Raw genomic sequence first — 12,548 nt, 5'->3', positions numbered from 1 at the left:
ATTGTTTAAAATAAATTTTCACTTTTATATTTAACTTTTTAACAAAATAATTGGTAAAATAAAAAAGAAATTAAGTATATTATTAATTATATACATGATCCAACAATACATGAACAAGTATTTTATGTAGACATTCATGTATTTAGTTTCTTGAGGTGTGGGTTAAATATAATTGATGTTAGTTCATGCATGTACCAAGTCCAATGGTTAGTTATAATTACAAGTACTTCTAGTACATTGGTCCTTTTGAGCATACTTTTTTTTTTTTTATTGGGCACATTGTGACATAGTGATATGCATAGAGCCTACGTCACTTATGTATCTTAGGTATATTCCTATCTAAGATGGAGAACTACTTCTCGATATGCAGTGAAGAGCGAAGTCTTAGGTTCTCTTAAGACTAAAAATCCCTTCTCGCAAGTAAACTTATAGGCTCTACCGTCTTAAGACAAAAGTTGCCTTAGCTTCTTGATCTTGTAACATTCTTCAATTGCAATAAATTATGATGAGCAACAATATAATCAATGTATACACTGCTTGGTCTTGATAAAAACACAGTAACAACAAGTAAGATATAATCAAAAGAGATAATCCTAAAAGAACATAACTTTCTCCTTTATAACATAACGGTCAAGAAAAAAACGATATTCACATTCGAAATTGACTGCTCTTGAATAAGAAAAATTTTCCAAACAAGGAAGGAAACTAGAATATATAACATTCTTTGTTGACCCACACAACCTTTAAAAGAACTACAAAATCACTACAATATCATCAAATGCAAGCCTAAACAAATATAGAACCAATTAACAAAGCTCTAACAAAAACTTACATCTATAGGTTTTCTTTCTTTTTCTTTTTTTCCCCCTTTTTCAAGGGACAATATATAAGTGGGCCTTTGTGATACATTGAGAAAAAGATTATTGGTGACACCGACAATGAAGATATTAATTTTTGGATAATTTGAGAGTGAGATATTTTCAATTCTCATAGGAAGGTTGCAATGAATGAATTTCTTTAATTAATAAAGAAGATTGATAAACTTAATTTCTAAAAATGAAATAATTATGTATGAATGGTTAGATTCTCACTTTGAATAGTTTTTGTTTGGACTTCACTTAATATGTTATGTTTTTCTATTAAAAAATAAAACTTAAACGTACCGATAAATATATCATTATTTTAATTTTTTTAAAAAACAATATGATGTATCGATTTAAATTTTGAGTTATATTTTGATTTAGCCTATAATTTATAATTTGATTAGGATTCTAATACTAATATAAGATTAGTAAACACGAGACTATATTTATTAATATGAATATTACTCAACTCATTAAGATATATTTTTTTCGGCGTTATTGAATAAAAAGAAATATATATAGTTGTAACTTTTCTAAAATTAAAAAAAAAAAACTTTTATAAAAAAGGATTAAAATAGAATTTAATATCTATATACTTTGACGAGCATAATTTTAATTTGGTGGAAGTTTGAATTTAATCTTTTATATATTGATTAAATTCCACAATCCTTCTTTCAAACCATTTTTCATCCCCAGCTATTTCCATTATACTTTTTATTCAAACTGCCAAATAAAAAATATTGAGTTGTTAAGGAAAGAAAAAAAAATTGATAGAAGTATAAGAATTTAAGAATTAAATTAGACTGAAACTATATAATGGGAACGGAATTAAATCAAAATCTAAATTAAAAACGAAATGATGGAGTAGATATCCACTGCTACAAAAACTACTTTATTTGACACTAGTTACTTTTATATACTCGACGTTTTTGGTAAAAAAAAAACGTCAAGTATTGACCATTTTAAAGAAAAAACGTCAAGTATAGTCTAAAAAAAGCGGAGCTTTTACGGAAAATTTTGAAACTTTTTACGTTGGCTTTTACTTGACGTTTTTTCTGCGTCAAGTATAAAAGAGAGTTTACTTGACGTTGTATCCGTGTCAAGTATAGTGGACACTACACTTGACGCGAAAAACGCATCAAAGTATAATGTGAAGAAAAATAAGAATATCGAATTATTTTACGTTAGTTTTACTTGACGTTTTATTTCGCGTCAAGTATAGTAGAGATTGTACTTGATGGTTTATTAACGTCAAGTATAGTGCAAAGTTTGTTTGACGTTGTGGTCGCATCAAATATAAGGTAATATGTACTTGACGTGAAAAAAACGTCAAATATAGTTTACATTTTTATTTAAATTTTTTCTGAAAATATTAAATATAAAAAATAAAAAATTATAAAAATTATAAAAATACTATTTATTCCATCCTCTCGTTAAGTAAATTTATTAAAATAAACTTAGTAAACATTATTTTAATAAAATAATTTATCAAAATTTAAAAAGAAAAGAAAAAGATGGATCGAAGAAGGTGTTTATGCTAATTGGGCCAATAATGTCTAAAAGTCCAAAAACTTAAACACGCGCGTGTGGGAGAGGAGGGCCTACAAGTCAAAGTCCATCATATTGTTTCATGTCACACGTGTGTCCCAAGAATTGATCGCACCTTTCAATTTCTTGCATTTATTACCCCTTTTTTTTTATTAATTCAAATTCAATATTCTTCCTTCCCCAAATTTTGAATTTTTGTCGACCCACCCCAACATGGTCAAAATAAGCTCACAATAAACTCAAAATATCTGCTTACAGTTCCATTTGGGTTATACTCATCTTCTATTATCTAGTTAGACTAAACTTTCCCATAATATTTGTGTTCCCATGTTTCTTAAGAAAATTTTTAAAAATCATTCAACACAGTATTGTTCTACGTCTGACACACTTTAATTTTTGAGTTTCTATGGATAAGCTATCGAAAATAAAGATAAAAGTACATCATGTTAATATATAGATAGTAATCTTCAATTCTTTTAGGTCCTTCTTTAACCATACTTTTGTGTATCAAGATTCATCTCATTTGGATGTGATCTTGATTCATTCATATCTCTCTTCTAAGCTCAAAGTGTTACAATTAATTATATATATTTTGATATGAATTAAATTTTATGATAAAACCCTAAACTAATTTTGTATCAACTTAAACCATGAGTTTTCACACGTGTATGAATTAAACATTCAATTATGTTTTTGTTGGAATCAACATTGTGTAAGACTTGTAATTTTACTAATCAAACACACTAAATTTATGTAACCGAATCAATTTAGACTCTCAATTAAGATTTATTTAAAAATTGTCCATTCAAATTATAATCATCCATTTTGTTAAATCAAAATATGAAATGGTCTACCCACGTCTAAAATTGATACATTACAATTATAATCTTAATAAAGGTTCTAAAATAGATTCACTTATAACCATTATAAGTCTAATTGAAAAAATTTAAATATCACGCACTATTGTTCAAATTAAATTTTAAAAAATATGTAAATTGATATATTAAATTACAAAAGTTTAAAGGGTAAATTGACATGTAATTTATAAAATTTGAGAATTTAAATTCTTGCATTACTAATCTAAGGGTTAAATTAAGTACAACCCCAAATCTCAAAATTTAGGAGTGTTAAATTGAAAATATTCCTAACATTTAATACCAATATAATGCATTATAAATAAACTAAGTCTTGGTTGCTATATGGTGAATAAACTCTTTTAGACATCATTATAAATGCAAAGACATGTCTAGTTCAAAGGTTCCTTAATGATGGTCAACCAATCTGGAAGCAAATATATAAATTTTGAAATATATAAATATATATTTATCAAGCAAAAGTTATATTGAGTAATAAAAAAAATTATCTAATGGATTTTATGAAAGGTAATATATAAAATTCTCCATATCTATCATGGAAGGTTTTAGAAATTTTACCATATTATAAATATTTTTACATTTAGAATAATTTTGTTTAAAATTTTTTATATACAATCATATATCATATATTTCATTAAAGTAAAATTTTAATGTGTTACTTAGTAGAGGTGAAGTAGTTCAAATATTGAGCACTTTGTTGGTTGAAAAAAATATGAGAGCTTTTATTTTCCAACTAATTAAACAAATAATTAGCCCAAGATTCAATGCATAGCAACACATTAAAGTAGATTTTCTTTTCCTTTCTTTTCTTTTTTAGGCACATTGAAGTAGATTTCCAAAGGGATTATTGGCCATTTGATTCTTCATTCTACCAAACTTGAAACTAATAATTGATCCTTTTTATTATAAATAAATATTAAAATATAAGTATAATATAGATATACACGTATCACGAAATGACATTCTTTCAATGTGTCTACAGTTCATTCATATGTCATATAATGGACGTTTGGGACAATGACTAAGACTTTTGATAACCATATTTTGTTAAATCTGTAAATACTATTTAAAAGTCCTAATATAATAAACTATGATAGACATTATTAAAAACTCTTCATTTGGAATAGTATTTATTATTTTCTACCTTTTTTACTATTTTACCTTCTATCTTTTTTTATTATTATTCTTGTCTACAATTAATTTATAGCTCTTTCTTTTTCAAATGAAAATAGTTTACACATCTAACGCATATTATTATAATTCAAGCTAAAATAATATATATCACAAACACAAACTTTAATAACTTATAACTATAATAATCAATTTCTTACCTCAAACACATTCTCAATGTCTATTTGACGTTACATCCTACTTGTCAAATTGTATTTAAATAGTAATATCTTGTGGATTTTTGATAGATGCTTGTTTGGTCAGAGATAAATGAAATTTTTGGTGAAATTTTGGAGGAAAAATATACCATTTTTAAATTTCTATAATTTCATTTATTTCTTTGTTATTTTATAATTTTATAAATTTATTTATATTATATTATATTACCTCGCTATTTGTGTTCTCACGTAGTTCTTTTGATTTTACTCCGAATTTAAATAGATTTCTAATTTTTTGCATAACTTGTTCAGAAATATTTTTATATGCGTACTTTCATCAATATTCACAATCCAACCATTTAAACTTTTGACACAAAAAAATATCAAAGATGATTGATACTTGAGAAATAAAATACGATTCATTTAATATTATTTCAATTCTTAATATCATTTTCTTCGACATGATAAGTATAAGTATAAAAAATGACGGCTTTCGAGAATCAAAATAAAATAAATAGTAATTAATATATATATATATATATATAATCTTATTATTTAAAAATGGAATATTCGGTTATGGTTATACGTAAGAATTTAATATTTAACAACTAAATGTTTAGGTGGGGGAGAGAATTGGAAAAGAGTAGAGAAGGGGAATTAAAAGCCAGTGGACCAAACATTGTCTTTTGGATGAGTTGGAGGATTTGGGGAGAGATAGCAAATAATAATTGATTTGTTAAGCAATAAATTATGAAGTAATGTTATTGGAGTGTGACATTTTCTTGCATATCTCCAACGTTTTCTCTTCCCCCTCTAATTCTTATCCTTCTCTTCAAAGAGAGCTGTCTTTGTTTGGTGTATATCCTTTGCTCGTGGACTTGTTTCCTTTCACATCAAAAAATCACAAACCTAATCTCCTTGGGGATTGTCCCACATCTTTTGTCTATGATGTATATATAGTATGTTATTCTAAAAGTGCTTTTGATTATTTAACCCCTGGAGTACTCTAATTTTTAACTCAAGGAAACAATTGTATATAGAACGAATCCTATTCGAATATGATCATTCATCAAGTGCTTTTAAAATGATCATTAACGTTGCATTACTTGCGAGATCATATAGTTAGTTCGACAGTGTGTTAAAGAAGTGAATGCATGATAATTAAAGTGAGGTGAAGTATTGAAAGTATTAATCACATATTTTGGTTTAGTAAGAGAATTAATTTATATTGATGCATGTATATTGATAAGACAATCAGAGAGAAATTTAGATAAAAAGTAAGTGAAGAGAGAAAGGTTGAAAGGAAAAAAAATGTATAAGAAGACGTGTTATAACGATAAAGTGTTTAAGTATTTCTTTTTTCTTTTCAAATTTATGGGTGAAGATTCGAATACCTCCGAAACCAATTTTGATCTAGTATGTACACATTTTTCATATATATGTCAATGAACAAAGTTTAGTTAAGCGCTCATGGCTCAATTATTTCGTTGGATTTTGATTGATTTATCAACCGTTTCTCTATTTCATATATTAAATAGAGATGGAACATTTAAATTTTGTAGGTTAAATTAATATTCTTGTACCAGAAATATAATGCCAAAACCTAGCATAGCAAGCAACATAAACAACCTTTCTAATCATTTATCTGGAAGGAACAGAACTATGGTAAGAGATTTTGATGAAAATCAAAATCAAGTCGGTCTAACTAGTTGATGTATTAACATAATACAACTCATCACTCCACGCGATTTGATGTTGAATTTAGTTTCATATAATGAAAACAAAGACAAGGAAAAGACTAATTTTTGGTGGCACTAAAGTCTAAATTAAAGAGAGCCAAACCATCACTAGTTTGGAATTATGGGATGTTTGAGATGTGTTACAAACCTTAAATGTATATAGTTGGTTGTATATATTTGAAGGTTATTACGCATGGACAACACTATATCGTGTAACATAGTTAACAAATGTTCTTGATCAAGAGGGCAAAATGTTTTGATTTTGATCATGTTATTATCTCATGTTGTGGTTCGTAAACCTCATTGATACAATTTTTTTTTTAATTGTTTTTCTTTTTCTTTTTCTTTTTCTTTTGAAATGGATCTCTTTGGACATGTTTCATGAATGATAAAATAAGAGGGATAATATAGAAAGTTTGTAAACAAAATGCTAGCATATGAACTTCGATAATGTCATATTTTTGTTTCTATATAGTAATGTTATATTTTTGTTTCTATATATAGTCTTCAAATATTTCACTCTATAAATTGACTAATGAGACCTACTTTGTAAAAACTATAATTTGCCCCAAAATAGTTGGAAGTTTTGTGAAATAAGTGAGGTAAATTAAAATGAAGTTAGACAAGAATATGAAAAGTTCACAAAACACTAAAAAAAAAACCTTTACTATATCTATTTGATTTGAGCATTTGCTTTCTAAACATTATGTTAAGTTGTGTATGTGGAAAGAATTTTAAATAAAATTATATAAATGGTCTAAATTGATCTACGAGGAAAATATATAATTCATAATTGGAAGTAATGTAACTCCAAAAGCTTAATAGTATAAATTAGTTTTAGTTATTTGTTTCCCTTTTTTCATTCTTTCCCACTCTTTTACCTTCAAAGATACCATTTGGCTATACTTTTGTTATTTTGTCACTCATACGCATCAAACATCGTATATCTTTCTTTATTTACATAATTAATAATTTGTGATTGAACCCATATAAAGATGGATGTAGGATGCACTCAAAGTATTTTTTATATAAAAATAAGTATATTTTTGCATCTACATATTGGAGAAAAGGTTGATGTGATTTAAAAGAAGAAAAAAAGGAAAAGTTATTAATCATCATTTAAATGGTTAATTCCTTGAGAATCCTCTTCTTAAAATGTTAATTCTTCAAACCATGTTAAATTAAATTTGATATTAATTAAGTTATTCAATTATCGATACATGAGATTTAACTTGAAATAATAATTCAAACATATATCTTCCTATCTATCCAGATATATATATATATATATATATATATATATATATATACATATATACTTCTTTTAAGAAAAAGATTATATATGTTAAATAAGGTTAAACTCAAGCTTATAAGTTTAGGGGTTGGAGGTGCAGCTTTTAAAATAATTATGATCGACAATACTAATTAGGCTTCGAGAAGAAAAAAAAGTTGTAATATGAAGTAAGTTATTAGGTGTTATCAAACATTCATGTTTCTCATTTTAAGTTCTATTTCTTGTTTCTTTTGTTAACTAGAAATGCACACGCGCTTAATAACTATAAACTATGGTCGTGTGTTAATGTTTCTTGTTTTTGAAAAAAAAAAAGAACAAAAAAACATAAATGTATTTGATGATGATTTTTTGTTTATTCTTTTTTAGTTCAATTAATAATAATAATAATAATAATAATAATAATAATAATAATATATACATAAAAGGGATCTTTTAAAAAATCTAACAAAGCGGCAAAATATTTACGCTGTATAGAACAATTTCGAAGACGAAAAAAGCCCATAGACTTATAGACTCACAATGGAAAACACAAAAAATGTCCATCAAACACGTCGTCAACAACGCACGTAATATATTTGGTACACAATCATTTATATTTCGTTATTGTTTGGTACATGATCGTTTAAATTTGGCTATATTGTTTGGTACATGATCGTTTAGATTTGGTTCAAATCTAAACGATTTATTTTTTCAATTCTATCTTTTAATTTGTTACATGATCATTTAGGTTTGGTTACAGGATCTTTTAAACGATTTTTTTTTTCAAAATTTGGTACACAATCGTTTAGATTTGGCTAAACAAAAATTTTCAAGATTCTTTTAGTACTTTCGATTTGACTAAACGGTTTATTTTTTTATTTTTTGGTACACGATCGTTTTTTTTTTAATTTAGATTGGCTACTTCAATATAAATAATATACACGATCTTTTAGATTTGGTTACCCTAATCGACGTAAAAAAAGAGGAAGTAAAAAAGAAAGACGATGGAAAGAAATCGCAGCAAAAAAAAGAAGAAAGACGATAGAAAGAAAGATTTGGTTACCCAAATCTAAACGACGTAACAAAAAAAGAGGAGCAAAAGAAGAAAGACGATGGAAAGAATTCGCGATGGAAAAAAAAAAGAGAAAAGGAAGAAAGAGGATAAAAAAATCATGAAGAAATATGGAAAGACAAACTTGAAATATTTAAAAAATGGCTAATTTTATGGGTTTTATTTCACAGGCCGTAAATATTTTAGTAGTTTTGTTATATTTATGAAAATTTATCTAAAATAAATATATAGTAAAATTAGAAAATTTATCGTAAATGACAAGACTTTTGAAAGTATTTATAAAATAATGTAAAATTTGAATAAGAAATCTTCCAACCAATCACAAATTGGCACGTCATTTACTAAAATAATTATATTTGGGATTAACTAAAAATTGACATGTGTTCGAAATTAAAATTAAAGACTTTATATTGGCCAATTTTAACGATGTCACATGTCTTCTAAAATTTAATTGAATAAAAGATAAGTTTAATTTAGCTCAAATGTTAAATATGACCCAAACCCATATGATTGAGTACAAAGGTCGGTCCATGGATCAATTAGGCTCAAGTCCATAAAGGCCCACTAGAGAACTTTATAAATCGGAGAGTTTTCCAAGTGAGAATTTTTTATTTCAGAAGGCTGGAGAGAATTCTCTCAGAGCTAGAAGACTCCCCAACTCCTGAAGTCGACTGTCTTCGAAGATTGAAGCTCCTTTAAAAATACAAACTTTCTTTTAAGACTCCAATTTTAAGAACATCACGTGTTCCAGTTCCTCAAATACATCTAATTAAGAGAAAATTAGATGATCAAATTCTAGAGATCGAACCATATCGCATCAAATCAATATAAATACAACAACAATACAAGTTAAACTCCACGAACCAAAATTTTCTGGAAATCTGATGTGAACGCATAGTTAAATATTAGGTTTAAAATAAAACTAATTTAATAATTTAATTAAAAGAAATGAACCAAAACAAAACAAAGGAAAAATAAGAGATTTGAAAAGTAAATAACGACTTGAGAATTGTTGATGCTAAAAAAATTGAAATAGTTGGAAAGAAAAGAGATAGAAGGGACATATAAACAAGAAAAAGAAAACAATTGAAAATGATAATTATGGTTTGTGTTAAAAGAAAGGGAAGGAGAGATGAGAGAGAGAAAGAAAAACAAAATTGTTTTTTGGTCAATGAAAATGTAGCGATTTAGGTTTATAGTACAAAGTTAAAGCATTGCGACCTCATAGTGTTAAGATTAAGACAGTACAAACAAAACACTAATTAAATTTTAGTTTAACTTTTGTGTAGTGGAGCATATGAGATAGGTGTATCCACTCAAGTTTTTGCTTGTATGTATATACATGCCGCTTCTTGTCGATCATTTGTCGTCAAAGTAATATAGATTTTAATTTTGAACTTCTCAAAGTATGAATTTAAAATAAGAAAAGTTTGGTGTGTATAATATTGTGTCAATAATTTGTATATGGGGTATGGATAACCCCTCTATACAGTTTGGAGTTCTAAATTATTTCTTTTACAAACAATAATCAAATAAAAACCTAAAAAGCAATCTCTCTTCATTTTAATTTAATTACATCCTTTTTTGCACTTTTTTTTCTTTTTCCTTTTGTTTTCTTTCTCTCCTGTTAGCCCTTGATGATATCAGCTGCTGTCATGGCTGTTCTCTGTTTAAAAATAAATTTTATAAACATCCCAACCCTCTTGCTTCTGATCCTTTCATAATTCTCAATCTTTTGCAAGAAGAGATGAACATTCTGCACATTTTGAAATTTGAAATTTCCAGATTAGAAATAATGTTTCCTTTTTTGTTTATATATTAGTTAAGGATCTTGAAGAAAATAAGATATTTATATATATCAACACTTACTCCCATGGGACGTCGCCGACCAGCATCCAATCGCCATCTTTGTCTTCATAAGTTGGAGCATAATCAGATCCATTATTGAAACCTTCTTTTTCGGAGTAACCACCTAAAGAGACCGAACGGTTATTTGTTAGTCAAATTACAACTCGATTCAAAACCTTTAGCTTTATTTATAGCTAGACTTTTTTTCTTACCTAGATTGAATTTGAACATGTTCTCCAAGGCCTTTACGAGCTCCGTGTAACTTTTGTAAATGGTTAAATCGATCTTCCTGAGGTATGGAGCTCCATCCATGCTCACTTTCACATACCCTCCGCTCGAACTTTCTGTCTCACTTTTCTTTCCAGCTAAATAATTTTTTCGGTACGATCGAACCGGTGGCCATCCAACAACTTGTGCTCTACAAATATTAGAAATACTTGGTATTATTAGTTTGAGATCTTAGACAAGATTTAATTCAAGCTATTTTATATTCATTTAATTGATCATCCTCAAACTAGAGTTGTTAGATTCGAATATTAGATCTCTTTGATTGAGAGTATATACGCTTGTTGAGGATCTCCTATTAAAAAGATGAGTAGATCGTACAATTTTTATAAGATATATATGAATCACACTCTCCTCGTAAAGTCAATTTATTATTACTTCGATCTCATATTTTCTAATATAGTATTAGAGCTTTATATAAAGTCCAATGACTGTGCGATCCAATTTTCCCACTACATCCTCACCTTAGTTAAACCTTAAATAAACTCAAAACACAATTAAATTCTTTTTTTTTTTCTTACTTGGAGGGAGGAGGTTGGGAGGTTTGATCGAGGCAATTTCCATTGTTGGAAATGCTGCTGTTACTTTCCTTATCGATCTCTGAAAAGGGTCTCTTGTTCGACTTTGACTCGGTGCGGCGATCGGGCTCGTCGGAGCCGGGGAGGCCAAGGCGGAGCTCCGTGGCTTGGAAGTTGAGATCTGGGTGATCAGAAGAAGCTGCCAGTTTGGCCATTAGATTTGTAAACTAAAAATTTTATGGAAAGGCTACGAAGAATTTGAGAAAAAAATAAAAATGATAATGTGGAAAGGTTTTCTTTCTTTCTTTCTTTCTTTCTTTCTTTCTTTCTTTCTTTCTTTCTTTCTTTCTTTCTTTCTTTTTTTTTTGTGTTTGTGAAAGCTTGTAATGAAAGAGAGAATATATATAATGGGAAGAACCACATTTCTGGAACACGCACGGTATGGTCTGCATGAACTCCACCATCTATTATTTGACACGTGTCCCCTCTTTCCTTTATTATTTTCCTATCCATTGTATTTAATTTTTTAGTTTAATTATATCAAATTTTGTAATTAAAAATATCCTATTAGTATCCTATTTCAATCTCTCTGCTTTATTCCATTTCTATAATTTAGCGGTGCATCCTAAAATTTTGTTGATGATCTAAATAATTTTTTAAAGCAGGACTTAAACGTAGGTCTCGAGCGGTTGAGAGAAATTTTTATCCCTAAACTAACTAGCAATTTTAATATTGTGTCGAAAATTTGTAATATATATATATATATTATTCAAAGAGTATAAAGTTGAGGAAAAGTTTAAGCTCTAGGCTTTAATTAAAATTTCTCCCAATTTTATTCATGTCTTTTGAATGTTTTTTTTAATGTTTGATAATTTTAAATAGTTCCATTTATCTTCAATAGGTTCATATTTCTTGTTTATTTGTTGATTTTTTAAAAGAATATATATTTGTTATTTACAAGCATTGTTTCTAACTTGAAAATATATTCATTTATTATTTTTTTATGAGAAAAATTATTGTTATTATTTAGTTAATTTAGATAAAAATTTGGAGATTAAAAATAAATCTAAAGTAGAATAATTGAAATGATATTTTAAATAAAATGAATAAGTAGAGTGGTGTTAACATTTCTCAAAATTCTATTTCATTAAGTAAACTATTTCCTTAAATCTTTCCAATTTTTTTTTAATTAATGCTGT

The 12,548-nt window shown here is 27.2% G+C and overlaps 1 protein-coding gene across 1 annotated transcript; it reads right to left on the bottom strand.

Moving 5' to 3' along the window:
• Window positions 1-10,111: 10,111 nt before the first annotated feature.
• Window positions 10,112-11,722, bottom strand: LOC103492618 (auxin-induced protein 22D-like). The gene is made up of 4 exons (XM_008453047.3): window positions 11,353-11,722; window positions 10,759-10,964; window positions 10,568-10,670; window positions 10,112-10,454 (listed from the first exon to the last, which is right to left on the bottom strand). Exons 1-4 carry the CDS (start codon window positions 11,562-11,564, stop codon window positions 10,382-10,384), a joined length of 594 nt encoding a protein of 197 aa, XP_008451269.1. The 5' UTR covers window positions 11,565-11,722; the 3' UTR covers window positions 10,112-10,381.
• Between the last annotated feature and the right edge of the window lie 826 nt (window positions 11,723-12,548).

Source organism: Cucumis melo, chromosome 1, assembly GCF_025177605.1.
Source record: "Cucumis melo cultivar AY chromosome 1, USDA_Cmelo_AY_1.0, whole genome shotgun sequence".
NCBI classification, from domain to species: domain Eukaryota; kingdom Viridiplantae; phylum Streptophyta; class Magnoliopsida; order Cucurbitales; family Cucurbitaceae; genus Cucumis; species Cucumis melo.
This window is presented reverse-complemented; position numbering and strand designations above follow the sequence as displayed.

What these genes read in the sequence shown, in the direction of transcription:
- LOC103492618 (XM_008453047.3), bottom strand. Translation starts at nt 11,564, where the DNA reads ATGGCCAAACTGGCAGCTTCTTCTGATCACCCAGATCTCAACTTCCAA. An exon ending in CATGTTCAAATTCAATCTAG is followed by an intron (nt 10,671 to 10,758) that starts GTAAGAAAAAAA and finishes CGGTCTCTTTAG; the next exon opens with GTGGTTACTCCGAAAAAGAA. An exon ending in GTCGGCGACGTCCCATGGGA is followed by an intron (nt 10,455 to 10,567) that starts GTAAGTGTTGAT and finishes CAAAATGTGCAG; the next exon opens with AATGTTCATCTCTTCTTGCA.